Raw genomic sequence first — 27,827 nt, 5'->3', positions numbered from 1 at the left:
TCAATTCCCAGTACCAAAATAATAATAAAAACAATAAAATTTGTTGAATTTGTATAAGCATACAAACTGCAAAAATCATAAATGTACAGTTCCATGAATTTTCACAACGTGTACATTATTTTTAAAAAGACTCTGGATTAAGGATTTTCTTTTCCCGTCTAGGAGATTCACTTGAAGTGAGGGCCACAGTATTTGAAACAGATTACATCATCTGTCAGCAGAGGTGCTGGACAATTTGTGCCTTGGATACCAAGAACAAATAAAAATCAGCTGAACNCAGCCCAGACGGCGGCGGCAGCTGAGGAGGAAGAGCGAGAGGTGGTACGGGTCCGAGTCAAGGTGAAGCTGGCGGCCGGTCGGCCAACCTGCCCTGGCATCCCCAGGGGAAGGGAAGGCGGTGGCTGTCTTAGGATGGAGGGCGGGATCTGAAATTTGGGGCGTTACCCGAGGGGTGAGGCTTGAAGGCAGAGTGATCCTTGTGGCGGGGTGGGCTTGAGGGAATGGGTCCTAGTGACACATCCTAGGGCGTGGGACTGAAAATGAAGGGGCAAAGGCCTATTATGAAATAGATGGGTGGAGCTTGTAGGTGAAGGGGCGGGGTTGTAGGATAGGAGGAGGGGTCGAAGTAGTGGAGGGGTGGGGCCCTGACTAATGTCTGGGATGCCCATAATGACTGAAAAAGGAGCTCCGAATCAGACCCAACACAGAGATGGTGAGGGTGTACTTCTGGGGCTGGAGATGTAGCTCAGTGGTGTTTGCCTACCATGTACAAGGACCTGGGTTTGATCCTCAACATGGCAAAAGAATAAAAAAAGTGCACTTTTGTGCGAGTCCCTACCCTTGAGCCCCTGTGCTTGTGGGGAAATAAACAGCTAAATAAATGAGATACTTCAGACATTGCTAAATGCCATGAGGAACGAATGAAAAAGGTTATGAACTAGGGAGTTTAGCCAAGGTTGTACAGATTGTACAGGAAAACCTTCTGGAGAAAATATTAAAGGCTCAGGGATCCAAATTAAGAAGGGTCAGCTATGTGAATTTCATGGCAGGTAGTGGGATGGGCAAGAGTTCTAGGCCAAGGGAACAGCAGGGCAAAGGCTGGGGGTTGGTAATGAGCTTGGCATGCTCCTGTAGGTTCCCATATTGCTAGAACAGCAAGAGTGAGGGGAAGGAAGAGTGGTAAGGAGGTGAAACAGAGAGGCAACTGGGGCACAGGTGGTAAAGAGCCTTTGGTGTGTACTCTGAGGAAGAAAGATGTTGCAGTAGTTCCAGCAGGCAGTGATGGTGGCCCAGACTAGGGTGGTGGAATTGGCAGAGATGAGAGTCAACAGATCGCTTTGTGTAATAGTGCTGTAAGAGAGCAGTTTGGGAATTAAGAAAAGCAGAGGATGCCTGATCTGTGAGTGACCCAGATGAAGAAAGCGGAAAGGATGTTCCAGACAGGGGGATCAGCACACACAAAGGCCTGAAACCAGGATGTGTTGAAGATAACAGCCAACAATTTGGTACTACCAGAGTGTAGAGGTAAAAAATAAAAAAGTAACTGTGGTGTGGCTTGCTGGGGTCTCTCAGGCCCACCTGTTGGGGACCCTAGGGTTGTCACTGAAGAGATTCACAGGGCAGGTGATAGATAGATGTGCTAGATTGGGTGCAGTGTTGTAGTTAGACTGGTCATCATGATTCTGGCAACCATATTTGAAGGAATATAGCAAGTTTGGATGCCTGGACTATTGCTGTATCCTCCTCTTCACTGGACCCCTTGTTCTACCCTTGCCCTTCACAGTCTATTTGCAGAGCAGCCATAAGGTAAATTGGGCCACATCCCTCCTCTGCTCAGAAACCTCCTGTGGCTCCCCATCACTCAGAACAAAAACCAAAGTCCCCACCATGGCCCAGAACACCTCTCCAATCTTGCCTTCTACCACTTCTTACCCTTCAGCATGGAAATGTGGCCCCTCATGGCCTACCCCATGTTTTCTCTCTCCAGAAATGTGAGAGCTTCCTGCCACATGAGTTCCGCTCTTTTGCTGTAGACCCCCAAATCACCTCACTGGACGTATTACAGCACATCCTCATCCGAGCCTTTGATTTGAATGGGTGAGTAGAGGGATACTGGGGACTGGCCAGTGGGCCACTCACCTCGACAGCAGTTGTCTGGCTTTTTTTTTTAAATGGGATTTTGGTTTACTTTTCTATTAAATAATCCCTTAGTGAACATCCAGATATGAATAGCTTGGAATACATGGGGACGTCTAGTCCCCACATAGGATAAATTCCTAGTAGTGGTATTGCTAGATTAAAGGGTATGTGTTTTTTAAACTTGCAGTGGATATTGTCACAATGCTCTCCAGAAAGGTTTTTACAAATTTAAAATCTCAACAGCAGCATATAAAATACTTGTTTCCCTCACCCCCTCTCAGTGATTGCTAGAAAACACTCAAACTTTGCCAGTCTGATAGCCAAACATTGGTATCTCTTGGGGGCAGATGTGGTGGTTATTTTGTGTTGGTGGGGTGGTTGTTTTGGAAGAAGACATGCCCATGGTAACAAATGTAAACAATAAAGAACTGTTGAGTATTTAGGATGTTTCCATGGTTACAGTGATTATCCTATAACATACTTCTTTGCTTAGCTGCACAAGTCTACCTGAAGAATAAATTAGTTGTTACTTGACTTTTCACATAAACACTTTCTGTTGTGAAAAATAACAAACATACAGATCGCTTTATTTTTTTATGTAGTAAGAAGGCTGCTTTCTTCCCACTTCTGTCCCTCAACTACACTGTCACTGTCCCCAGAGGGGATCAACATTTTACCAGTTTTCAGTGTGCCCTCCAGATATAAGCAGGTGTGTATCTGTTTCTGTATTTGTGTAACAAAGTGGATATAAATGACCTGACCTCAAACTACCCACAGTCCTTAGTATAGTACCCAGCAGATAGTAGGAAGTTGTTTTCAGTACCTTCCATATTACCCCTCTTGTTTTGGAAATTGTCCCTGAGGCTTCCAGGGCATTGAGGACCTCTGGAGAGCTCCCTCATATCCTCTGTCCAGGAAGAAGAACTTTGGCATCAGCTACCTGGCCCGGGACCGGCTAGGACAGGAAGTTTACCTCTCTCTCTTGTCTGACTGGGACCTCAGCACAGCTTTCGCCACTGCTTCTAAACCTTACCTGCAGTTGCGTGTAGACATTCGGCCCTCAGAGGACAGTGAGTACCCAGTGCCTTTGGGCACTGCTCTGGGTCATACCTTTTCCCTATAGGATGACTCCACCCCTTACAGTACACTCCCTCAGTGGGCTGGGCAGCAATGTATCCTAGGCTCAGATCCTGGCTTAGCCTCTGGGGTTTAATTTCTTCACCTATAAGACAAAGATGGTAGTATTTTAGGGCTATTGTGAGGATTAAATAGGGAATTCACATCAAATGCCTAGAACAATACATGGCTGCACAGTTAATGTTAAAGAGGTGTTACTACTTGCCAGATACAGGGCTCATGCCTATAATCCCAGCACCTTGGAAGGCTGAGGCAGGAGGAGTACAATTTTTAAAAAAATTTTTTAGTTGTAGATGGACACAATATCTTTATTTTATTTTTATGTGGATCAAACCCAGTGCCTTTCACATGCAAGGCAAGCACTCTACCACTGAGCTACAATCCCAGCCCAGGATTACAAATTTGAGGCCAGACAGCAATTTAGGGAGGCCCTAAACGACTTAGCAAGACCCTGTCTCAAAATGAAAAAAAATTTAAAATGGCTGGGAATGTAGCTCAGTGTTTATGCACCCCTTGGTTCAATCCCTAGTACAAAAAGAAAAACAATGAGCCGCGCATGCTTGTAATCCCAGCTGTGTGGGAGGCTGAGGCAGGAGGATCTTGAGTTTAAAGGCAGCCTCAGCAATTTAGCGAGGTACTAAGTAACTTAGTGACACCCTGTCTCTATGTAAAATACAAAATAGGGCTGGGGATATTGCTCAGTGGTCAAGTGCCCCCTACCCCGATCCAAAAAAAAAGAAAAGAAAACTTAGCTCTATTATACTGTTAGAGCATATAACTTAGTAATATATAATATAACAGTATAGCTGTATTATTGTGTATTTCAGTTATAATAACTAAACATAACAATGCCCATTATATTAATGGCAATTTTGTTTATTTATTCACTCATCCTGTACCTATATTTGTTTGTACTCTTGCTCACTAATTCATTTGTTCCCTAAATCTCTCAGCTACTTATTTTCTTCTCATATCGGTTCCTCCAATTTAGCCTATGCTGGTCCCTGCAAACACACAGATAAATTAAGACATGGTCCCCCCCCAATTTTTTTTTAGTTGGACACAATATCTTTTTTTAAAAATATTTATTTTTTAAGTGTAGATGGACACAACACAATGCCTTTATTTTTATGTGGTGCTGAGGATCAAATCCGGGTCCCACCCGTGCTAGGCAAGCGCTCTATCACTGAGCCACAATCCCAGTCCCTGGACACAGTATCTTTATTTATTTATTTTTATGTGGTGCTGAGGATCGAACCCAGGGCCTCGCATGTGCTAGGTGAGCGCTCTACCACTGAGCCACAACCCCAGCGCCCCCCCCAAAAAAAATTTGATTATGGACCAAACATATTAGTTAATAGTATTCTATCAGTGTTAAACTTCCTCAGACTTATCTCAGTCTGTTTGTGCTGCTGTAATAGAATACTACAGCCTAAGGACTTTATGAAGAACAGAAATTTATTTCTCACAGTTCTGGAGGCAAGGAAGTACAAAATCAAGGTTCTGACAGATTTCATGTCTAGTGAGGGCCTTCTTGCTATGTCCTCACATGGCAGAAGGGATAGAAGAGCAAAGTAAAGGGAAGGAATGTTGTGTTCTCACCTAGTAGAAGAGCAGAAGAAAACGAACCCACTCCTTCAAGCCCTTTTATATGGTCTGATCCCATCTATAAGGCTCTGCCCTCATGTCTTAATCATCTCTTAATGGCCTCACTCCTTAATTGAGGTTTAGTATCCCTTATCTAAAATTCTAAGGGCCAGAAATGTTTCAGATTTTGGTATTTTTCAGATATTGGAATGTTTTCAGAAACTGTACAAATTGGGCATTCCCTATCCAAAAATCTGAAATCTGAAATGCTACCAAATCCTATACACTTTGAACATGAGATCATGTCCACTCAAAAGTTTGGGTTGTGGATTTCAAATTGTTGATGTTCAACCCGTGCCATTACATTGGCAATTGTTTCAACATATGAATTTTGGGAGATGTATTCAAATCATAGCAGTATGGTAATGGTAGCAAGGCTATTTAAGAAAAATGTCGTTGTTCATTGGAAAAAACAGGTAAGAACAGACAAGTGTCATGATGTCTGCAAGTGATTTGGCAAACATGTTTCTATGTAGAGGGAATGAGATAAAGCAAATGTGGCAAAAAAAAAAAAATGTTATCAGGTTGGAATCCCAGAAGTTCTGGAGACTGAGGTAGGAAGATCGCAAGTTTGAGGCCAGCCTCAGCAACTTAGCAAGACCCTGGCTCAAAATAAAAAATAATAAAGGCTGGGGATGTAGCTCAATGGTAGAGTGCCCTGGGTTCAATCCCCAGTACAAGTATAACAGGATCAAGGTGAGAGATGTTTGAGTAGTTCACTGTATTCTTTATTGTTTAATGTGTGTTTCAAGTTTTTTTTTTTTTTAAATAGGAAGTTATATAGTAGAAAATACTGTTCCCAGCCTGAGGGGGCTCACATGACTATTTAGTGAGGCATTTTATTGACATTATAGTAATATATCCATAGCCAACATGGATTCAACACTCGGGCCATTCTGTGCACTTATTTTTTTCAGTAAATTCCCCATGTGATAGAAGAAAAAATTGAAGTTTAGAGTGGTGACAGGACTTGTTCCAGTCACACACAGTTAATTGAAGGATAGAATTTGAACCTAGGCAGTGAATAACTGGCTTGAGTCACCTTGGTGTTTTTTTTTTTGTTTGTTGTTGTTGTTGTTTTTGTTTTTTTTTTTTTTTGTTACCAGGGTGTAATGGTAAAGTATTACATATGTTGGCAGGTCAGATCTGATAGACAATAAAGACACTGTCTTTATACACAATAGCATTTATTTTAGTAATGATATGAAAGCAAGAGCAAAATCAAAAGTGATAGGTGAGAGAAAAATAGAAGAAAATACATCACCAGATCAGGGAAACACCAACACCTGAAGTCATATAGCTGGGGAATCCCGGGGCAGCTTTTCAGGGTCCTGATTGGGAAGTTCCAGGCAGTGCCTCCTCTGCACAGGTGAGACTCCAAAATCTTACTCCCAGTGGGGCTCTTTAAATACAAGTTAGAACAAACAAAGCTCCATTCCAATAACCTGCATGACCTAGTGTTTCCCTCAAGAATACTTCATCCTCCCCAAAACTGGTCAGATCCCCAAATGGAGGGAGTGTTTGCCTTGAGATAACTGAATGTCTCTGAGTTCCCATGAGTGAGCTGAACCAATAAATCTGTATTCTTTAGATGTTCTAACAAGGATGTATGTACAAAGGTCACAGCAGGCACGTGGACAGAGATCTTTAATATTTTCCTTAGCCCTTTACAAGGATTGAACCCAGGGGTGCTTAACGACTGAGTCACATCCCCAGCTCTTTTTATTTTTTATTTTGAGACAGGGCCTCACTAAGATGCTAAGGCTGGCCTCAAACTTGAAATCCTCCTGCCTCAGCTTCTCAAGTTGCTGGGATTATAGACATGCACCACCACACCTTGTTCTTTTTTAAAAATTTTGTTTTTCAGTTGTTGATGGACCTTTATTTTATTCATTTATTTATATGTGCTGTTGAGAATCAAACCCAGGTCGTCACACATGCTAGGCAAGTGCTCTACCATTGAGCCAAAACCCCAGCCCCTCGTCCTTGTTCTTAATCATTTGGCTCTACAACATTTTGAGTTTAAGATTGGCAGCTGAGGGAAAGAGAGAACAAATGTCAGACAGAAAGGTAATGACAGAGATGCACAGGAAGACAAACTGAGGAAGATAGATAGCTAAAGACAGGAATTTCTGCCATTGCATCAGTGACTTAGGTCAGTCAATTAATTCATTCTCTAGGCCTTGGTTTCCTTACCTGTAAAGTAGACAAGTAGCACTATTTTGGTAAAGAAATTAAATCTGCCTGGCTAATTAACATATGAGGAATACTCCAACTATATAAGTGCCAATAAAGTAAAGAGAAACAAAGATATCCATCTCTGTCAAAAATACATTTTAGAAAGTTATCTTTTTAAAGAGACTCATTTTTCCATTGATGAGTCATTTCTTTCCCTACTGTTTTTAGAAGCTGTCTGACTTACAAAATTCCTGCATATGCACAGGTCTGTTTCTGAATTACTGATTTTCTTACACTGATCTTTTTATTTATTTATTTATTTATTTATTTATTTATTTGTGGTTGTAGATGGACAGAATGCATTTATTTTATTTTTTTATTTTTATGTGGTGCTGAGAATCGAACCCAGTGCCTCATGCATACTAGGCAAGTGCTCTACCACTGAGCTACAGCCCCAGCCCATACTGATCTCTTCATTAACTCCTAAATTGTTTCATGTATTTTTAATCATTGTAGCTTTATGATAGGTTTTTGTTTTGGGATTGAACCCAGGGGTGCTTAACTACATGAGCCACATCCCCAGCCCTTTTTATTTTTTATTTTGATACAAGAACTTCCACATTGCTTAGGGCCTTGATAGGTTGCTGAGGGTGGCTTTGAACTCTCAATCCTCCTACCTCAGCCTCCAAAGCCACTGGGATTACAGATGTGCGCCGCTGAGCCTGGCTTACATATATTATTATCTTATTTTTAGTATTCTTGTATTTGAAATGTATTTTTTTTCCTGGTGGTGGTACCGAGGTTTGAACCCAGGGCCTCACACATGCTAGGCAAATGTGCTACCACCGAGCCACTCCCCCAACCTAATGACTGTGTATATTAAATACTTATGCCCCACCACCACTTACCCTTCTCTTTTAAAAAATTTGTTGGTGCTGGGGATCAAACCTCAGCACACACTCTACACCCCCTAACCCTTTACTCTTTCCTTTTTCCTTTCCCTTCTTTTTTTTTAGTAATACATGGATACAATATCTTTATTTTGTTTATGTATTTATATGTGGTGCTGAGGATCAAACCCAGTGCCTCACATGTTCGAGGTAAGTGCTCTGCCACTGAGCCACAACCCCAGCCTGCTTTTCCCTATCTTGAACCCTTTAGTGGTCATTTGCTTCCAGAACTTCTTTGTTCTCCTCCAATAGGGTGCATGGGTTAGGTGTACTCTAATGGTCAAAATGTCTTTCTTACCAGGGCATGGTGGTACATGCCTGTAATCCCAGCAACTAGGGAGGCTGAGGCAGGAGGATCATAAGTTTGAGGCTAGCCTCAGCAATTTAGTGAGACTGTAAACAACTTAGTGAGACCCTGTCTCAAATTAAAATGGTCTGTGGCTGTAGCTCAGTGACAGAGTGCCCCTGGGTTCAGTCTCTAGTACCCCCCAAAAAAATTTCTTTCTTGAGTTGGGGGTATAGCTCGGTGGTATAATGCTTCTCCAGCATGCTTAAGACCCTGGGTTAGATCCCCAGCACTGCAAAAATTGGCTAAATAGGTCTTTACTATCTTAACTATGTGTAGGCCTGTTGGATCTCAAGTATTCTGGGTGCCTGAGCTACTGTCCTGCTTCCAAAGTTGAGTCACAGCAGTCTGTTTGTTTCCAGTCTGACATTCATTTCATTGTAAGCAACCTTTTTTTTTTTTTTTTTTGGTATGAGGGATTGAACCAGGTGTGCTTTCCTACTGAGCCACTGCGCTATGTGTGCCACTGCACCTAGCTTCTTTTTCTTCTTAAAAGTTGCCAGCCCAGTTGGTCCTATCTATCTATATCGCTGGGATTACAGGTGTGTGATACTACAGCCAGCTAAGAGACAGGGTCTTGCTCTATTGTCCAGGCTGGTCCCAAACTCCTAGTCTAAAGTGATTCTCCTGCCTTAGCCTCCCAGTAGCTGAGACTATAGGTACTCATCACGATGCTCAGCTCATTAGTATTATTATTTGTTATGTTAGTCATTGTCCCAGTACCTGGCACATGGTAAGCATTCAATAAATATTATTACTTTATGTTATTAAAATATTAGAGGGCTGGGTGTGGTGGTACATGCCTGTAATCCCAGCAACTCAGGAGGCTGTGGCAAGAGGATCACAAATTCCAAACCAGCCTTAGCAATTTAGCAAGGCCATAAAGCAATTTAGTGACAGTCTCTCTCAAAATGAAAAAGGAGGGCTGGGATTATGGCTCAGCAGTACAGTGCTCACCTAGCAAACACAGGGCCCTGGGTTCAATCCTTAGCACCACATAAAAATAAATAAATAAAACAAAGGTATTATATCCAACTACAACTAAAAAAATAAATATAAAAAAAGAAAAAGGAATGGGGATGTAGCTCTGGGGTAAAGCACCCCTGAGTTCAATCCCCAGTACCAAAATAAAAATAAAATATTAGCTGGGTGTAGTAGTGCATACCTGTAATCCCAGTGGCTCAGGAGGCTGAGGCAGGAGGATCGTGAGGTCAAAGCCAGCCTCAGCAATGGTGAGGTGCTAAGCAACTCAGTGAAAACCCTGTCTCACAATAAAATACAAAATAGGGTTGGGGATGTGGCTCAGTGGTGGAGTGCCCCTGTGTTTAATGTCCAGTACCCCCCAAATAAATAAATAAATAAATATAAAATATTAGAGTCTTCCCAGCCATTTTTTTTCTCATTGTAAAAATATGGAATGCTTCACGAATTTGCGTGTCATCCTTGAGCAGGGGCCATGCTAATCTTCTCTGTATCATTCCAATTTTAGTATATGTGCTGCCGAAGCGAGCACTTCCCAACCATTTTTGAGACATTTATTACAAAAGATTTCTTTATGGTTTGATGTTTTTACATGATTTGGATAATATGGGAAGAGCGAGTGGGAGTCATTGTTCTTTAGGTAGCCTGACTTTGGAAGGAGAGAAACTAGGTCCTCAGTGCTCTTCCTCACTCTCATAGCACTTCACTCTGTGTACTCAGGCCCACTGCTGGAAGACTGGGACATAATCAGCCCCAAGGATGTCATTGGCTCTGATGTGCTGCTGGCTGAGAAACGGTCATCACTGACGACAGCCGCCCTGCCCTTTACACAGTCCATCCTATCTCAGGTGGTCTCAGGGACCCTGGGGGCCCATTTGTGGTGGGAGGGCAGAGCCTATCTAGATCTGATCCAAAGCATGCTGGTTGTCATCTGTTCCTAGCCTGCCCAACTGACTGGTGGCTTCCTTCCCTCCTTCCTTCCCAGGTGGGTCGAACCTTGTCTAAAGTCCAGCAGGTGCTGAGCTGGTCATATGGTGAAGATGTGAAGCCCTTTAAGCCACCCCTGAGTGATGCTGAATTTCACACATACCTGAATCATGAAGGCCAGCTCTCCCGACCTGAGGAGTTGCGCCTGCGAATCTATCATGGGGGTGTAGAACCCTCTCTGCGAAAGGTAAATCTGTCTTCCCACTCACTTGTTGCATCCATCACTGCTGTGCTCAGAGGTAGCTCATGAGATACATTAGTGGGGCACACTCTTGTAGGTGGGGTGGAGATACTCCAGGGTAGGAAGCTGTCTTTCAGGTGGAACTAGAAGTCAGTAGTGGGAAGGCAGACTTGGCATAAGAAGTAGAGAGGCCCCAGGGGCTGGGTGGGTGGTGACTGATACACAGTGTTGCAATGCTCACCTCCAGAACCTTAGCCTCCCGTTCTTTCGTACATGGCCAGGTGGTGTGGCGGTACCTGCTGAATGTGTACCCAGATGGGCTTACAGGCCGTGAACGAATGGACTACATGAAACGCAAGAGTCGCGAGTATGAGCAGCTCAAGAGTGAGTGGGCCCAGCGAGCAAGCCCTGAGGACCTGGAGTTCATCCGCAGCACTGTCCTCAAGGATGTGCTGCGCACTGACCGGGCCCACCCCTACTATGCAGGGCCTGAGGATGGCCCACATCTGCGGGCACTACATGATCTGCTCACCACCTATGCTGTTACACACCCACAGGTGTCCTACTGCCAGGGCATGAGTGACTTGGCTTCGCCCATTCTTGCTGTCATGGACCACGAGGGCCATGCCTTTGTCTGCTTTTGTGGCATCATGAAGCGCCTGGCTGCCAACTTCCATCCTGATGGTCGCGCCATGGCCACTAAGTTTGCCCACCTCAAGCTGCTTCTTCGACATGCTGACCCTGACTTCTACCAGTACCTTCAAGAAGCAGGTGCTGATGACCTCTTCTTCTGTTACCGATGGCTACTGCTTGAGCTCAAGCGTGAGTTTGCCTTTGATGATGCCCTCCGCATGCTCGAGGTCACTTGGAGTTCACTGCCTCCTGATCCTCCTGAACATGAAGTAGAGCTTGTTGGACCTCCCAGCCAAGTAGCAGACGTTGGCTTTGGTGGCCACCGGGGGCGGCCCATGCGACAGAGGCATATGCTGAGGCCTGCAGGTGGAGGAGGTAGTGCCTTCGAAGATGCTGTTAAACACTTGACCACGTCCAGCCAGGGGCCTGGTAGTGGGGGGCGTCTCCTGAGACAAGCCAGCCTGGATGGCCTCCAGCAACTCAGGGATAATATGGGCCCCAGGAGGGACCCTTTGGTCCAACTACCCCACCCAGCTTCCCTCATTAGCTCCAAGTCCCTCTCTGAGCCCTTGCTGAACTCCCCAGATCCACTGCTTTCCTCCTTTTCCCGCCCTGACTCCCCATCTTCCTCATCTCCACCATCTACCCAGGAGGCCTCTCCTGCTGGTGACATGGGTATAGGCTCCCCCTTGATGCAGGAGGTAGGATCCCCACGAGATACTCGGAAGTCCTTGCCACCACCCCCAATGGGCCTGCCCCCACCCCAGGAGTTTGGCCGGGGGAACCCATTCATGCTCTTTCTTTGCCTGGCCATCCTGCTGGAGCACCGTGACCACATCATGCGCAATGGGCTGGATTACAATGAGCTGGCCATGCACTTTGACCGCCTAGTGCGAAAACACCACCTGGGGCGTGTCCTGCGCAGAGCCAAGGCTCTGTTTGCTGATTACTTGCAGTCAGAGGTGTGGGACTCAGAGGAGGGGGCCGAGGCCACAGCCCCATCTTGACTGAACTCCCTCCAACCCCCCATCAGCCCCACCTTTGCCATCAGGGCCCACATGTGAGATTCCACCTCCCTGCCTGCCAGCCCTAGACCTGTTGGAGCCAGGAACCATCTCTCCCCAGGTTTGAGTGTGGAGGGCTCTGCTTTGGCACTTTTTCCTATTTTTGTTGTGTTGTTTTTAAACAACAATACTTTGAACACATGAAGGTTACTGTAGTCTGTGTGTTTCTCTGCCCCCTTCTTGGATTTTACTCTAAATGGAGTCTCTAGTGGCTCTTTACCTGATGAGGCCAAAATAGTGAGGTGGGCTCCTGCTTCTCCAGTGGTGGGGAGAGGGCTGCTGAGAAATTTTTGCAAGATTCAGTACAAAGAGTAGGATGTCTAATGCCCAGTTTTCAGAAAGGCTGGCTACTGCACTAGATAACAATATCTTAAAGGGAAAAGAAGACATCATGGCCTACTTAGAAACATTGGGCCAGCCTTTCTAGATCTACACCCTTCTCTGTGAGTCTTAAGCACTGATGCTGGCAACTCTGGTCAGGGATCTTTCTACAGTTACTATCTTACCACGTCCTTTGGAGCCAGCTTGAGGAACTGTGACCTTGCTATGCCTAAGGCCCTATATTGTGTCTCCAGCTCATGAGTACCCGTCTTAACTTTTTCGGCAATAGAAACCATTTATTTTTCTTCTCCACTCCACTAATATGGACAAACAAATCAAGCACCATTAAAATCCGGCCCTAAAAGAATTCACCTGTTTATTTGGAGGATAGTCATCAAAAGCAGGTCCTTTTGCCCACTTCTCAGAAGGTAGGGTTCTCTCAGGCTGGGTGCTATCCTCTACAGCGGACATGGAAGACAGTGGGTGAGATAACTGGGGTCCATACATCATGGCTTAGTTGTGCTAGGTTCTGGACAGAAGTTGTTCCACTGGACAATGATGCCAGAGAATGAGGGGCATCAGCTTAAAACAACAAGGATTTATTTATCTCACAGTTTCTGAGGGTCAGGAATCTGAGGAGCAGCTTATCTGGGTAGTTTTGATTCAGGGCCACTCCTGAGATTTCAGTTTGTCAGCCAGGACTGCATTAAGCTGGAGGCCTGACTTGGCTAGTGGACCCACTTCCACATGGCTCTGTTGGCAGGAGGCTTCAGTTTCTCACCACTTGATGCTCTTCCGGGGCTCCTCACAACATGTGATCTGAGCAAGCGGGCAAGAGACCATGACCAAGTCAAGACACAATGCCTATTACGACTTTTTCTCAGAAATAACATCATTTCTGTTACATTTAAATGGGTCATATAGACCAACTCTAGTAAAACATGGGAGGGGACCACATATAGGAGGAACCACTGAGGACTATAATAGAGGCTGGCTATTGCACTAGGTAACAATATCTGAAGCAGAAGTAATGGAACAGACAGAAGACTTTTAATTAAATTTAAAAAATGACAGATAATATCAGAATATAAAACAGGAAAAAGATTGTAAAAAGACCCTCCAAAATTTAAGGTATGTGTTTGATGGTAGAAAGAAATGGTGGGCATGGTGGCACATGCCTGTAATCCCAGCGGCTCAGGAGGCTGAGGCAGGAGGATCACAAGTTCAAAGCCAGCCTCTGCAAAAGCGAGGTGCTAAGCAACTCAGTGAGACTCTGTCTCTAAATAAATAATAAAATAGGGCTGGGGATGTGGCTCAGTGGTTGAGTGCCCCTGAGTTCAATCCCCGGTACCAAAAAAAAAAAAAAAAAAAGGAAAAAGAAGCAAAGTATATATTGTAAGTGGAGAACATGAAATGAGATGTCAGAATTGAGTCCTCATAATAGTAATTACAAATATATATATATAAAACAGAGACCATCACTGGATTAAAATAAGAAAAGTCCAACAGTACACATACACACAAATATTTGGAATTTAGAAATGTTCAATGTGAAAGGATGAAGAAAAGATAGAGTAGATAATAAAAGACCAAAGAAAGCTGAGATGGCCATCCTAATAGCTAATATAGAATTGAACACCATATATTGAACACCAGATATGTGTGCCATAAACATGTATATTCCTAGGAAGCCCTGGATAATACATTTTTAAGCTTGAAATATGTATACACACACACATACATATGTACATACATTTATACATATACATATGTATATATATATTTGTTCTGAATTTTTATGTTGATATACATTACATAGGTATGTATTTACATATATGTACTATATATAAAACCCTCCACTTGGAGCTAGGGTTGTGACTCAGTGGTAGAGCACTTGCCTGGCACGTGTGAGGTACTGGATTTGATCCTTAGCACCACATAAATAAATAAAGGTATTATGTCCATCTACAACTAAAATGTTTTTTAAACCCTCCACTTAATAAATGGAGAAGACTCCTTTTATGTTTACAGTTAACAATTACAGAAGTAAATCATGTTAGGGCACAAAGAAGACCTCAATAAATAAGTATCAATATTCAAAACAAGGTGGGTAGGTCAGTAATAGAGAACTTTCCTAGCACACACAAGGCCATGGGTTCAAGGCCCAGTACCATACACAAAGTTTATATTAAGCATGTTCGCTGACCATATGTAGTACAATTAACAGGAGCAGCTAAAAAATGACTCCCAATTTTGGGTAGCTAACATTACTAAATAACCCTCGGATGAAAGAAGGAATCATATATGAATTTAAGAAATATATACATAAAATGATAGGGACCCCAGCTGCTTGGGAGGCTGAGGCAGGAGGATCAAAAGTTCAAAGCCAGCCTCAGCAACTTATCAAGGCCCTAAGCAACTCAGTGAAACCTTGTCTCTAAGTAAAATACAAAAAAGGGCTGGGGATGTGGTTCAGTGGTTAAGCAACCCTGGGTTCAATCCCTGGTGCCTTAAAAAAAAAAAAAAAAGCCAGGCAAGGTGGCTCAAGCCTATAATCCCAGCAATTTGGGAGGCAGCAGGAAGATTGAAAGTTCAAGACCAGGCTGTTGCAATGGGCAAAAGGTGAAATTTATGCAGTCCCGGGGGAGAAATAAAGAATGTCCAAGTGCTTCTGCCCTTTTCAATACTTTATTCACTCAAATCACTCCATACAATTTCACTCTATAGGTTCTTAATGAAGAAAATGACAATCCTGGGCTGGAGCTGGAGCTCCATGTTAGAGCGCTTGCCTCACAGGTATGAGGCCCTGAGTTCTATCCTCAGCACCACATAAACTAAAGATGTTGTGTCCACCGAAAACTGAAAAGTAAATATTTAAAAATTTTCTCTCTCTCTCTCTCTCTCTCTCTCTTAAAAAAAACACACAAAAAAATATCAAGCCTTAGGTTTTAAATCCTACAGATGCACCCTTACTCAGATGGCGGTGATCAGATCAGGAACCAAGGCAGGCTTCTCCTGGGGTGGAGCTGACAGCTGGCTGAGGAGAGGGTCATAGAGAGAAGTTGCAGCTCTCATTAGGGTCTAGATGTGGCTGTAGAGTTTGAGAGCGGTGAGGAAGAGGCAAAAGATCACCAAATGATGAAAAGTGTTGGGATGTCAGTCCAGGTCCTCATCAGGCCCTCAGCGGGAGGGCATCAGTATTGGCTGGCTGAAAGTCTTTCATTTGCTTTATTATTTGTACCAAATTTGGGGATTTTAGACCCCCCTTTCAGTCCTTATCAGCTGCCACTGGATCTCCTGATGACATTGTTTACCCTGGGGTTAAAACATCTGGTCTGGTGGTCCACACCCTGATCTTTTCGCCTTTCCCTCTTATCAGGCGCCTTTCCCTCTTATCTGAGGCCTTTCCTTCTTATCTGCCAGAGGCTTATTCTGAGATTATCAGGGTGGGGAGAAGTGATTTGTTTATGCCTGCAGGCCATACTGGAGGGCTCTGTTAAGCGTGCCTGGTGAGACTGCTTGTTTCAACCAGGAATTTTTAAACTGGAGTTGTATAGGCTCAGGCCTAAGGCCATTCACACAGCCTCAGCAATTTAGCAAGAACCTAAGCAACTCAGTGAGATTCTATCTCTAATAAAATATGAAAATGGGGCTGGGGATGTGGCTCAAGCGGTAGCGCGCTCGCCTGGCATGCGTGCGGCCCAGGTTCGATCCTCAGCACCACATACAAAGATGCTGTGCCCGCCGATAACTAAAAGAAAATAAATATTAAAAAATTCTCTCTTTACTCTCTGTCTCTCACTCTCTCTTTAAAAAAAAAATATTAAAATACTGAAAATGGGCCAGGGATGTGGCTCAGTGGTTAAGCACCCCTGTGTTTAATCCCTAGCACCCCAGTATACACACACACACACACCTGTTATCTTAGTGACTCGGAGGCTGAGGGAGGAGGAACACAAGTTAAGACTAGTCTCAGCAACGTAGTGAGAACTTGTTTTGAAATAAAAAATAAAAAGTGGCTGAATTTTTGAGGCCACTAAAATTTTGAGGCTGGCTCAGTGGTAAAGAGCCCCTGGATTTAAGCCTCAGTGCCAAAAAAAAAAAAAAAAGAAAAGAAAAAAGAAAGAAAGAAAAAGAAAAAAAATCTGAAGATTTGTGGGACACAGCAAAGTTAGTTAAGAGGACAAAAGGTACAGTTTTAAATACATTTATCAATTCATCAGGAAAGAAGAAAGATTTAAAAATATGATCTAAGCATTCAAATCAAAAGTTGGGAGCTGGGCATGATGGTGCACATCTGTAATCCCAATGACTCAAGAGGCTGAGGCAAGAGAATATTAAATTCAAGGCCAGCTTCAGAAACTTACTGAGACCTGGATAGCAAAATGAAAAATAAAAGCCAGGTTCAGTGGCTCACTCCTGTAATCCCAGTGACTGGGAGGCTGAGGCAGGAAGATGGCAAACAAGTTTGAGGCCAATCTCAGCAACTTAGCAAGGCCCTAAACAACTTAGCAAGACCCTGACTCAAAATTTAAAAAATAAATAAATAAAATGGGCTGGGGATGTAGCTCAGTGGTGGAGTACCCCGGGGTTCAATTCCCAGTACTGCAAACTAAATAAATAGTAAAGTTTAAATAAATAAAAAGTTGCTTTTCTGGTTGGAGTTGGAACTCCACAGTACAGTACTTGCCTGGTTTGTGAAGGCCCTGGGGTTCTACCTTGTCCCCAGTGTTAAAAAAAAAAAATTGCCCACACAAAAGAGGCTAATGTTTTAAGTTAACATGATTCAAAAAACAAAAGGCAAAGTTTCCAGAAAAAAAAGTTAAGTGTGTTTAACTAGATATAAAAGCAAAGAGAAAACTTACATATAACAATACTTTCTCAGAAAACTTAAAATGGTAGTCAAAGGCACTCTATCTCATTGTAATGAAATACTTTGGGTCCCAGATCCAGATATTTTGCATTTGGTAGTTTTCTCAAACTTTCCAGGAACTCTTAGTTCCAATTTTATACAAATCATTCCAGAAAATAGGAAAAGAACAAAAGCTGCCCAGCTCAATTTATGAGGCTAGGATAATCTTGATTCTAAAAGCACATAAGATAATTTAATAAAGTTACATAACCATTTCACTTCTGAAAATAGATACAAAAATTCTAATAAGATATTAGCCACCCAAATTCAACAGGGTTGGTTTCTTTGTGTATGTGTGGGAGTGCTGGGAATTAAACCCATGGCCTTGTGCATGCGAGGCAAGCACTCTACCAACTGAGCTATATTCCTAGTCCCTCAACAGTTTTTTTTTAATATTTATTTTTTCAGTTATAGGTGGACACAATATCTTTATTTTAGTTTAATGTGGTGCTGAGGATTGAACCCAGTGTCTCACACATGGTAGGCGAGCACTCTACCTCTGAGCCACAACCCCAGCCCCTCAACAGGGTTTTTGTTTGAATTGGTTTTGTTTCTTCTGGGGGCACTGGGGATTGAACCCAGGGCCTTGTCTTTTCTGTGCTAGGCACTTAGCACTGAGCCATACCCAGCCCTTTTTTTGTGGGGGGAGGGGGTACCAGGGTGCTTAACCACAAAGTTACATCTCCAGCCCTTTTTAAAAATTTTTGGGACAAAAATCTCACTAAGTTGCTTAGGGCCTTGCTAAATTTTTGAAGCTGGCCTCGAACTTGTGATTCTCCTGCCTCAGACTGTAAAGTAGCTGGGGATTACAGGTGTGCACCATCACACCTTGCTAAACAGTGCATTTGAAAAAAAAAGAGAGCATATATCCTAGAATGCAAACATGATCCAAATTAGAAAATTTGTGAATATAATTTACCACATTATTAACAGAGAAAATCATATGATCATCTCAAAGCAGCAAAGGATTTAATTAGGTTCAATACATGATTATGATATTAAGAAGGAAAATAACTAGCAAACGAGTACCTCCTTAACTTGATGAAGGTAACACAGCAAAAACTTAGAGCAAAAATGCCTAGTAAAATTTTCTTTTGGGGGGAGCTGGTTTGGGGGAGTGCTGGGGATGGTATCCAGAGCTGCCTGCATGATAGACAAGCACTCTAACACTGAGCCACACTCCATGCCTCTACTATAGAAATTTAAGTGCATTTTCCAGTTAACAAGTGAACAAGGAAAGAATAGTCCTTCTCAATACTCTAATATAAAACTGGTTAATGTGGGGCTGGGATTGTGGCTCAGTGGTAGTGCACTTGCCTAGCATGTGTGAGGCACTGGGTTAGATTCTTAGCATCCCATACAAATAAATGAATAAAATAAAGGCCCATCAACATCTAAAAAACTATTTTTTAAAAAAATCCTGGTTAATGCTATAAGGAAAGAAAAATAAATTAAGTATAAATTGTAGAAAAAAATGATAAAACTAATTTGCAAATGATATGAGAAAAAGTAATAGGACTAAGGAGAGTTCAATGAGGCCTGCAGATACAAGGTCAACCTACACAAATCAAAAACATTTCTCTACACTATCAATAAGCAATAAAAAATAAAGTAACTAGGAATGCACTTAACCAATACAAAAGACCTTTATTAAAAAAGAAAAATCTAAAGCTGGGCAAGGTGTCACACAGTTGTAATCCTAGTTACTTGGAAGCCTGAAGCAGGAGGATGACATGCTTGAGGCCAGCCTGGGCAATATAGAGAGACACTGTCTCAAAAAAAAAAAAAAAAAGAAAGAAAGAAAGAAAAAGAAAAAGGTTAAACTGTAATAGAAAGATGATCTGAATACAATGACAAACATACATTTATCTACTTATTTATTTATTTATTTTTAATTTATTATTTTGAGACAGAGTCTTGCTAAGTTCCCTAGGACCTTGCTAAATGGCTGAGGCTGGACTTGAACTTGTCATCCTCCCATATCAACCTCCCAACTTGCTGAAATTACAGGCGGGTATGCACTACCTCACTCAGCTAAGGAGAGACATGTCATGCTCTGCTGGGAAGATTTTACTGAGGTTTTAGTTATCTGTGGGTAACAAATTATTCCAAAACTTATTGTTTTAAAAAACAAAACAAAACAAAAAATAAACGTGGACTGGGGGTGTAGCTCATTGAAAGAGTGCTTGTCCAGAACATATGAGGCCCTGGGTCAATCCCCAATACCACTACCCAAAAAAAAAAAAAAAGGAAAAAAAACATGCCAGGTGTGCATACCTGTAATCCCAGTGACTCAGGAGGCTGAGGCTGGAGGATCACAGCCTAAGTGATCCTAAGGAGGATCACTTAGTGAGGCCCTGTCTCTAAATAAAAAATGAAGGGCTGGGGATGTGGCTCAAGCGGTAGCATGCTCGCCTGGCATGTGCAGGGCGCTGGGTTCAATCCTCAGCACCACATAAAAGTAAAATAAAGATGTTCTGTCCATCAAAAACTAAAAGATAAATATTAAAAATTTCTCTCTCTCTCTCTCTTTAAAAACAAATGAAAAGGGTTGAGGATGTATCTCAGGGTAAAGCGCCCCTGGGTTCAATCCCTAGTATCAAAAATGAGTGAGTGAATGAATGAATGAAGTATGTCCCATGGTTTTAGAGAGTCAGGATTCCAGGAGTGGCTTGGGTAGTTCTCTCTCAGAATCTCTCCTGAGATTGCTGACAGAATGTCAGGCAGAACTGTAGTCATTTCAAGCTTGGAAGAAGGCCTACTCACATTGCTGTTGGAAAGAGGCCTCAGGTCCTTGCCACCAGAGCCCCTCTATAGGACTGATTAAGATGTACCAGCTAATGTCCCACAGAATGAGCAATCTTCCTTGGGGGTTGGGAGCAGGAAGCTGAGATTCCTGTTATGGCCTAATTTTTAAAGTGACACACTATCACTTTTGCCTCATTCTATACATTACAATTAAGTCAGGAAATCCAGGCCACACTCACGGGGAAGGGAATTAGACTCTCTCTCTTTATTTTTTCCAGTACCAGAGATTGAACCCAGGGGTGCTCTAACACTTAGCTACATACCTAGACCTTTTTACTTTTTTTTTTTTAAAGAAAGAGAGAGGGAGGGAGAGAGAGAGAGAAGAGAGAGAGAATTTCAATATTTATTTTTCAGTTTTCAGTGGACACAACATCTTTGTTTGTATGTGGTGCTGAGGATCGAACCCGGGCCGCACGCATGCCAGGCGAGCGCGCTACCGCTTGAGCCACATCCCCAGCCCCACCTTTTTGCTTTTTTGAGACAGGTCTCACTAAGTTGCCCAGGCTCTTCTGGAACTTGCAAACCTCCTGCTTCTCAGCCTCTTGGGTCACTGGGATTACAGACATGTACCACCTCACCTGGTTCCTAGGTGCCAACTCTTGACAGAAGCAGTATCAGCATGTGATACTTAACACCCCAAACAGCTAATATTATTATGAAGATACTTGTCCACAAATCTATACATTCAATGCAATCCCAGTAAAAATTTTATTACTTTTTTTGAGCTACAATAAACTTCCATTAGAAACTTAGAATACTAGCCTAGCATGGTGGAACCCACCTGAAATCTCAACTACTTGAGAGGCTGAGGTAGGAGGATGGCATGTTTGGGGCCAGCCAGGGCAACTTAATGAGAACCTGTCTCATAATAAAATAAAAAAGATTGATGTGTAGCTCAGTGGAAGAGTGCCCTGGGTTCAATCCCCAGTGTATCTCATGCGCGCACGCGCACACACACACACACACACACACACACAAAGAATTTAGAATACTAAATGATCATGGATAGCTAAGGCAACCTCCAAAAGTAAGTTAACATGGAGACGTTGCTACAAACTAAAGTCCTAATCATTTAAGAAAGAAAATGTCGGTTCAAGAGCTGACAACTAGACCAATGGAAGAGAAAAAAACAGCTCAGCAACAGAGTTATATATTTACACATCTTAATATATGATAGAGATGGACACACACACACACACACACACACAGGAGAATTTGACAGATTGCTTAGTAAATGTGATAGCACATCTGGCTCAATGACATGGGAAAAAAATAAAACTAGGCATCTCTCATATCTCTCTCTCTCTTTCCTTCCCTTTGTAGTGTTGGGGATTGAATCCAAGGCCTTGCCTATGCTAAGCAAATGCTCTACTATTGTGCTGTATCCCCAGCCCTAAAACAGGATCTCTATCTCATATCACATACAAGGATTAAAGACTTTAAATCTAAAATTATAAAGTTAATAGAAGAAACTAGGAGAACATCTTTGTGTCCTAGAGGAAGTGAAGGATTTCTTTAAAAGCACAGACCAGGGCTGGCAATGTAGCTCAATGGTAGAGTACCCATAAGCATAAGTGCCTGGGCGAGGAATGGGGTGGAGGAGCACTCATCATCCAAGGAAAATTGATTATATCAATATTAAAGATCTTTATTCAACTAAAGATACCACTGAATAACACAAATGCCATAGAGGGAGAATGATTTTTACAATTTTCAACACTTAAAAGGATTAATAATTAGACTATATGAGGAACTCCTGAAATCAATAATAAGAGAAGTAGGGGAATAGGCCCAATAGGTATATGGATAAGTAGCATAGTATGTACTCTGAAGCTTAAAAAATCTAGGTTATGTCGGGGGCAGGCCTTTGGAAGGATAGACACATTCATTGTATGGATAAAGATCAGAGTATCTGTAGGAAAACTAACTCACTCTCCATTGATAGGAACTCAGAAATGAAGACTGTTAAATCCATCCCTTGTAAAGGTAGCTTAGACACTGAAGGCATGACAAGACCAAACTGCGGGCAGCAGGCTGGGACAATATTTGCTTTATAGTTCATTGCATATTGTGAAAGTCCATTCTACGGGGCAAATGCTCAGTACCCTGAGTGACCCTAAAATTCATTCTGTGGATTGGGATTTACACCCCCTTAAGTTAGGAAAAAGCATGTTTTGCAGAACACATCTCAGGCAATCTACTGATGAGAAAATCAAATCTGGCTTAAGTGGGCAGTCAGATAAGGATGAGAGCTGAAGCCAGAGTTGAGAAGGATGAAAACAGGGAGAGGAGTCCCTGACAGGCAGCTAGTTGTTGGGCACAGAGGAGAAAATAAAGGGACCAGGGTCAGGCACCCAGAAAATCATCAAGGACCAAAAAGTATGATGCTTCAGGGACAGTGGAAGACCAAACATCAAGTTCTTCATGGATATGTGGTCAAAGGTCTTGAAAGTAAATAAGACATTAGAGGACATTAATTATGTTGGCAGAGATCTAGTGCAATAGCGTGCAGGACCTCAGATGCAATGGGGGAAATGACATCAGGGTGGTGAGGATGACGTCATAAACGGAAAGGGATTGAGAGGGAGAAGTTTCACGCGTTTACGGAATGAAAACTGTTCAGTTGGTGGGGGTGGGGTGCTGACATCAGGGTATACCAACTGCACAAAGGTCCCCTTCACTTGCGGAAGTCCGCGGGGTGACTGTTCCCTTTGCTCTGCCGTCCTTTCCTCTCCACCACCCCCCAACGCTGGCCTCAGCCAATGAGCACGCACGCCAAAGCGCGCTGGAAGGGCGTTCCGTGACGTGTCCATATACGTCTGCTTTATCAAGCGTCTTCCCGCGCGGCAGCCTCCCTATTCTTCCTGCTCCTCAGAGCTTCCTGTCTCTCCAGCGCTTTTACTTTTCAATTTCCAGGTAAGTAGCGTAGGTCCTGAGGAGAGGCTGCTCCTCACCTCACTTACGTGCGCCATGCCGGCATCTCCGGAGGACCCGAGTGAGGAGATTAGCGGCTGCTTGACACGTAGGCTTGTTTTTTTCTGGGATAGGCGGGTCCCAGGCTCTGAGGTTCAACCTCTTGGTTGGTGGGAGGTTGGCTCTCTGTGTCTTCAATGCCAGGGATACCGGGCGGGACTGGCAGCTTAGGTGTCCGCAGCGGCTGCGTGACAGCCGACTTGCTGTCCCCGTTTTTCCACGTGACCGCCGCCATCTTGTTCTGCGGGCGCGGAGGGAATGCAAGGATGTACTGGGCCTGCGCAACAGCACAAAATGACGGGCGTGGCGGCGTAGCATGTAATGGGCATGCGCTCTGGCGGCCCCAAATGTCCGCGCTCAACTGTACTTGTAGATTTCCCGCCTTTTTGCCATCCTCTTGTCTATGTTCTGTTCTGCCTTTCACTCTTTTTTCTCACTTCTCCAACGTCTTTTACTTCTAGCACCTTCACTTTTTTCCACCCCAAACTCTCCCTGCAGGACTCAAATTCACTGCCATGTCTTCTGAAGAAGGGAAGCTGTTCGTGGGAGGACTCAACTTCAATACTGATGAGCAGGCGCTGGAAGACCACTTCAGCAGCTTTGGGCCTATTTCTGAGGGTGAGACGTGGGCCGGATCCACAAAGGGTTGCTGAAAGTATCTCTGGCACCCTTGTGTTTCATGGAAACTTAGGAGAAATGTCAGCACTTCTTCTTTGTTTCTCTAGGATTGAGAACATGGAGAATTGGTGGGGGAATCCATTCTCTTTATCTCCTTTTTCAGGCCAGTGCTTACCACTTAACCCTTTCATGTATTGACTGATCTTTGTTTCCTCTCCCTTTTTTAGTGGTTGTTGTCAAGGACCGGGAGACTCAGCGATCCCGGGGTTTTGGCTTCATCACCTTCACCAATCCAGAACATGCCTCAGATGCCATGAAAGCCATGAATGGAGAGGTGAGGCCTCCTACCTGCAGAGGGGCCCTGTCCCCATCTGCCACTTTCTCCATTCTTTCTATTTTTCCCTCTGTGTCTGCTAGGGGCAGCGCGGCTATGAAGCCCCGCAGTGCCCACTCACAGGAGCGTGACTGCCTTCTGTTCTAGGGGGTGGAGGGCAGCGGCAGACAGAGCCGGGCTGCCTGGGAGGCGACGACTGGTCCTGCATGAGGCCGAGAAGCCACCTGTGGATGGTTGACCTGCCCTGGGCTTAGGTAGTAGAGTCTGCAGACCTGTGGGCCTGGCCCGGAGAGGACCTCGTGAGTCTTCTGGGATGGACTCTGAAGCCTCAAACCAAGAGAGGTGTCTGTCTAGCCCTAATAGTCGGGCAGCTTAGAGGAGTGGGGAGGAGAACTCAGCCTGAGTTCAGTCAAGATGTAAGTAGTAGCAGGGGGAACACGGTGGATTCAGGTCATTTTGTGGGTTTCTGTAGCTCCTGATGAAGCCATTCTGGTCAGAGGAGCTTGTTCTGGAACATGGCACCCAGAATCTGGTGCCTAACAGGAATTTCTGGGCTCTTTTGCCCACCTGCCCATGCCCATTCTTTCCTCACCACTTCCCTGACTGACTGCCAACCCATCCTCCTTGTGTCTTCCCTCCCACACCTAGTCCCTGGATGGTCGGCAGATCCGGGTGGACCATGCAGGCAAGTCTGCCCGGGGCACCAGAGGGGGTGCCTTTGGGGCCCATGGGCGTGGTCGCAGCTACTCTAGAGGTAAGTGCAGTGGAGTTTGATTATGAGGTGAGGGGGAGAGCCACATGTTAGTGACTTAAGTCTGAACAATTGGCATTTAAATATTTTCTGTCTGCCTTAGGTGGTGGGGACCAGGGCTATGGGAGTGGCCGGTATGACAGTCGACCTGGAGGATATGGATATGGATACGGACGGTCCCGAGACTATAGTGGCAGGTGGGTAGCCAGAAGATAAGAATTCACTGAGACTGCTGCTCTCCTGAAGCGTTCAGCAGTGTGGGTAATAAAAATAAGAATGAGGGTTAAGATTGTGGCTCAGCGGTAGAGTGCATTAGGTTCGATCCTCAGCACTATATAAAAATAAATAAAATAAAGGTGTTGCTTCTATCTATAACTTAAAAAATATTTAGGAAAAAAAACAACCATGATGCATAACTTGGATTATGTATGATATGTTGATTGTATGGTCATATAATTGTAACATGGTCAGTGGTAATACAAAAATGTTGATGGCTTAACCCTTGCATTAACATGTAATGTGACTTTATGTGCTGTATAAGTTAATGCCATCAAATTGCCTACTACATGATGTTCGTTGCTTCATATTCTTCTTTGTACAAGTTTACATTATGGTGCATATTATAAAATGTGAATTTTGGAAAATTATCTGCAGAGTAGAATACATTCCTGTGTAACAATTATGTGTTTTTTCCCAGAAGCCAGGGTGGCTATGACCGCTACTCAGGAGGAAATTATCGAGACAATTATGACAACTGAGTTGAGGCATGCACACGTTAAGTAGGTGAGGCCTGAATATCTGCACTAAGCAGACCTATGCCCAGCAGACCCTGTTGTGTTCTTCTTATCTTTTCTTTTGGCTAGACTGCTCAACATTTCTACTGCCCTCACATATCTCACCAAACCAGCCCACTAAACATCATTCTTTGACATCCCTTGCTTCTCAGGTGCATGTCAGGGCTAGTCTACTTGCACGGGGTCTGAAAAGGGATTTCCTGTAATCCTACTCTTTCAGGGATGGAGGAAATAGAGGTGAGAATATTGTCAGCTCATTTTCTTCTGCCATCACAATTCTACTCCTTCTTACTGTTCTCAGATACACAAGGAATAACACTTCTGATCCAGGATCGTCCTTCCAAATCGCTGTATTTATAAAGATTTTTGGAGCTGCGCTGAAACATCTGTTTTAGTACATCAACTTCTATTTTTCAATTGAGCTCCCAAGGTAGCTTGTTAAAAGACCTTTTAAAAAGCTCCGTGTAAAAAATTTTTTCTCATTTAAAGACAAATTATAGTACATTTGTTAGGCCCCCAGGTATTTTTCTTTTTACCAAGTTTTTAGTTTGGGCTCTCAGGATCATTGCTTCTGGCAAAAGGAAAAGTTTAGCCAGACTAATTTTTTTTTAAAAGCTAAAGTTGGGGCATTTTAAAAACTTGTACACAATGTTTATCATGACTAGAAAGCAATTTCTAAATGTATCTATAAACAATCTGTGTCAAGAACATGTAAATTTTTCTTAAAATTCAAGATCACCACCCTGATTATACAGACAAGCCTCTTTAAAATGTTTGTGAATGTCATTTTTTTTAATGCTGGAAGAAAAAATATTCTGTTGTGTCTCTTGTAGTGTTTAGGATATTCTTCACAGAACTGATTAAAACTATGAAACCTGTACACAAATTGATATTGATAATGTTTATTTCTTACTCGACCCAGTTTGGAGATTTAAAAAAATGGAGGCAGGTCAGGAGGAGGGGTCTTGGAGAAAATTTGGTTTAGGGTGGGGTGGGCACAGACTGCCAAAAGAGTAGAAGACAGCAAAATTTAGTCAAGTTTGGAGTTGGTTTTGGTATATATTAAGGCATGAGGTGTGGTGAATAACAGCTAAAACCCCTTCTGAAAGGAATTAGGTTTCCTTAGGTGGATTCTTGGTCCCAAAATTTAATCAGAATTTTCATAGGTTTGACTCTGACTTCTGAGTGGGTACCCTTCTCACAATGTTGTTCTGAGGATGTATACATCTAATCTCAAGACATGAACTCTAAAGATGCCAGTTTTTCCTCTGAAATGGTGGGGGTTATGGGAGGTGTATTGAACTTATCATGGTGAAAGAAACCTGATTTGAAAACTGTCTGAGAGCTTTGAATGGATTCATATTCCATGATTAAAATGTGGGCTTTTCTACTCCCCAGGTAATTTGATCTTTGGAGAGTCATTTAACTAGTGCCTTTGCCTCGTGGGCATTTTACATTTTCTGTGGAGGGTTATAAAGACAGAACAGTGGAAGCTCTTTTGCATGGATTCTGTCTGGTGTTGTGTCTGGGTGTAAGGTGGTGATGGCCTTTCTTAGTCTGATTTTGTATCTAGCTGGCTTCAATTCCTTGCTTCTCCCCCTCCCTTTAGTTGTGATTCTAGTAACTGTATTAAGGCCCCATGGGTTCTAGTCCTTCATTGGTTTGTGTTTAGAACAGAAAAATTGGTTATACCCATGGCTTATATTCAACCAGTATTGAGCCAGATACCATGAGATTATGCTTTCCAGGGCATTAGTTAAACTAAGCTTCCTTCTTTCATTAATAGGATGTAGAGACTTGTGTTAGTCGCAGTCCTAGAGGCCTTCTTCCTGGGTCTCCCAGCTAGTAGGGATAGACCCAAGGACCCTTTTCCTCCTACCCAAATGGTCATGAATTTGCTTTGGCAGGTGGATGGAGACTCAGGAACTTCTCAGACTTCTGTCTCACCTACTGAGCCAGGCCCAGGTTAGGGGCATTATGGCTAACCCCCCCACCAGGTGGGTACTTGGTCTAAGGAGGCATTCTATGATGGACATCTGTGGGGAGCTAATGTGATGGGAGAGATAGGAAGAC

At 43.3% G+C, this 27,827-nt stretch overlaps 2 protein-coding genes and 1 non-coding gene across 9 annotated transcripts; 2 read left to right on the top strand and 1 right to left on the bottom strand.

The window, feature by feature from the left end:
* The first annotated feature begins 300 nt into the window (after positions 1 to 300).
* Positions 301 to 12,388, top strand: Tbc1d25 (TBC1 domain family member 25). 6 transcript variants are annotated; one of them, XM_048796637.1, is made up of 6 exons: positions 301 to 321; positions 1,988 to 2,097; positions 3,055 to 3,209; positions 10,099 to 10,226; positions 10,364 to 10,552; positions 10,828 to 12,388. In XM_048796637.1, exon 6 carries the CDS (start codon positions 10,885 to 10,887, stop codon positions 12,184 to 12,186), a length of 1,302 nt encoding a protein of 433 aa, XP_048652594.1. In that variant the 5' UTR covers positions 301 to 321; positions 1,988 to 2,097; positions 3,055 to 3,209; positions 10,099 to 10,226; positions 10,364 to 10,552; positions 10,828 to 10,884; the 3' UTR covers positions 12,187 to 12,388. The 6 variants fall into 6 exon arrangements, with proteins under 6 accessions (XP_048652594.1, XP_015361978.1, XP_048652593.1 ...); XM_015506492.2 differs by lacking the exon at positions 3,055 to 3,209 and having other exon boundaries at positions 321 to 339; XM_048796636.1 differs by lacking the exons at positions 301 to 321; positions 3,055 to 3,209 and adding an exon at positions 716 to 1,524.
* LOC125614243 lies at positions 9,804 to 9,910 on the bottom strand. Its single transcript, XR_007344848.1, has one exon. It is a non-coding gene; the product is annotated as a U6 spliceosomal RNA (small nuclear RNA).
* A 10,654-nt stretch (positions 12,389 to 23,042) lies between the features above and the next one.
* On the top strand, positions 23,043 to 26,640 carry Rbm3 (RNA binding motif protein 3). Of its 2 annotated transcripts, none has more exons than XM_015506497.2 (7): positions 23,043 to 23,200; positions 23,756 to 23,875; positions 24,103 to 24,209; positions 24,858 to 24,963; positions 25,064 to 25,157; positions 25,661 to 25,743; positions 26,056 to 26,640. In XM_015506497.2, exons 2-6 carry the CDS (start codon positions 23,773 to 23,775, stop codon positions 25,716 to 25,718), a joined length of 468 nt encoding a protein of 155 aa, XP_015361983.1. In that variant the 5' UTR covers positions 23,043 to 23,200; positions 23,756 to 23,772; the 3' UTR covers positions 25,719 to 25,743; positions 26,056 to 26,640. The 2 variants fall into 2 exon arrangements, with proteins under 2 accessions (XP_015361983.1, XP_015361982.1); XM_015506496.2 differs by having other exon boundaries at positions 23,044 to 23,200; positions 25,658 to 25,743.
* The last annotated feature ends 1,187 nt before the right edge of the window (positions 26,641 to 27,827 follow it).

This window comes from Marmota marmota, unplaced genomic scaffold (assembly GCF_001458135.2).
Source record: "Marmota marmota marmota unplaced genomic scaffold, marMar, whole genome shotgun sequence".
Classification (NCBI taxonomy): domain Eukaryota; kingdom Metazoa; phylum Chordata; class Mammalia; order Rodentia; family Sciuridae; genus Marmota; species Marmota marmota.
This window is presented reverse-complemented; position numbering and strand designations above follow the sequence as displayed.

Bases quoted from the DNA above. Each gene is read 5' to 3' on its own strand.
- Tbc1d25 (XM_015506492.2), top strand. The intron at 10,227-10,363 runs GTGGTCTCAGGG...CTTCCTTCCCAG, and splicing joins CACAGTCCATCCTATCTCAG to GTGGGTCGAACCTTGTCTAA. The intron at 10,553-10,827 runs GTAAATCTGTCT...GTACATGGCCAG, and splicing joins TAGAACCCTCTCTGCGAAAG to GTGGTGTGGCGGTACCTGCT.
- Rbm3 (XM_015506496.2), top strand. From the start codon at position 23,773: ATGTCTTCTGAAGAAGGGAAGCTGTTCGTGGGAGGACTCAACTTCAAT. The intron at 24,964-25,063 runs GTAAGTGCAGTG...TGTCTGCCTTAG, and splicing joins TGGTCGCAGCTACTCTAGAG to GTGGTGGGGACCAGGGCTAT. The intron at 25,158-25,657 runs GTGGGTAGCCAG...GTTTTTTCCCAG, and splicing joins TCCCGAGACTATAGTGGCAG to AAGCCAGGGTGGCTATGACC.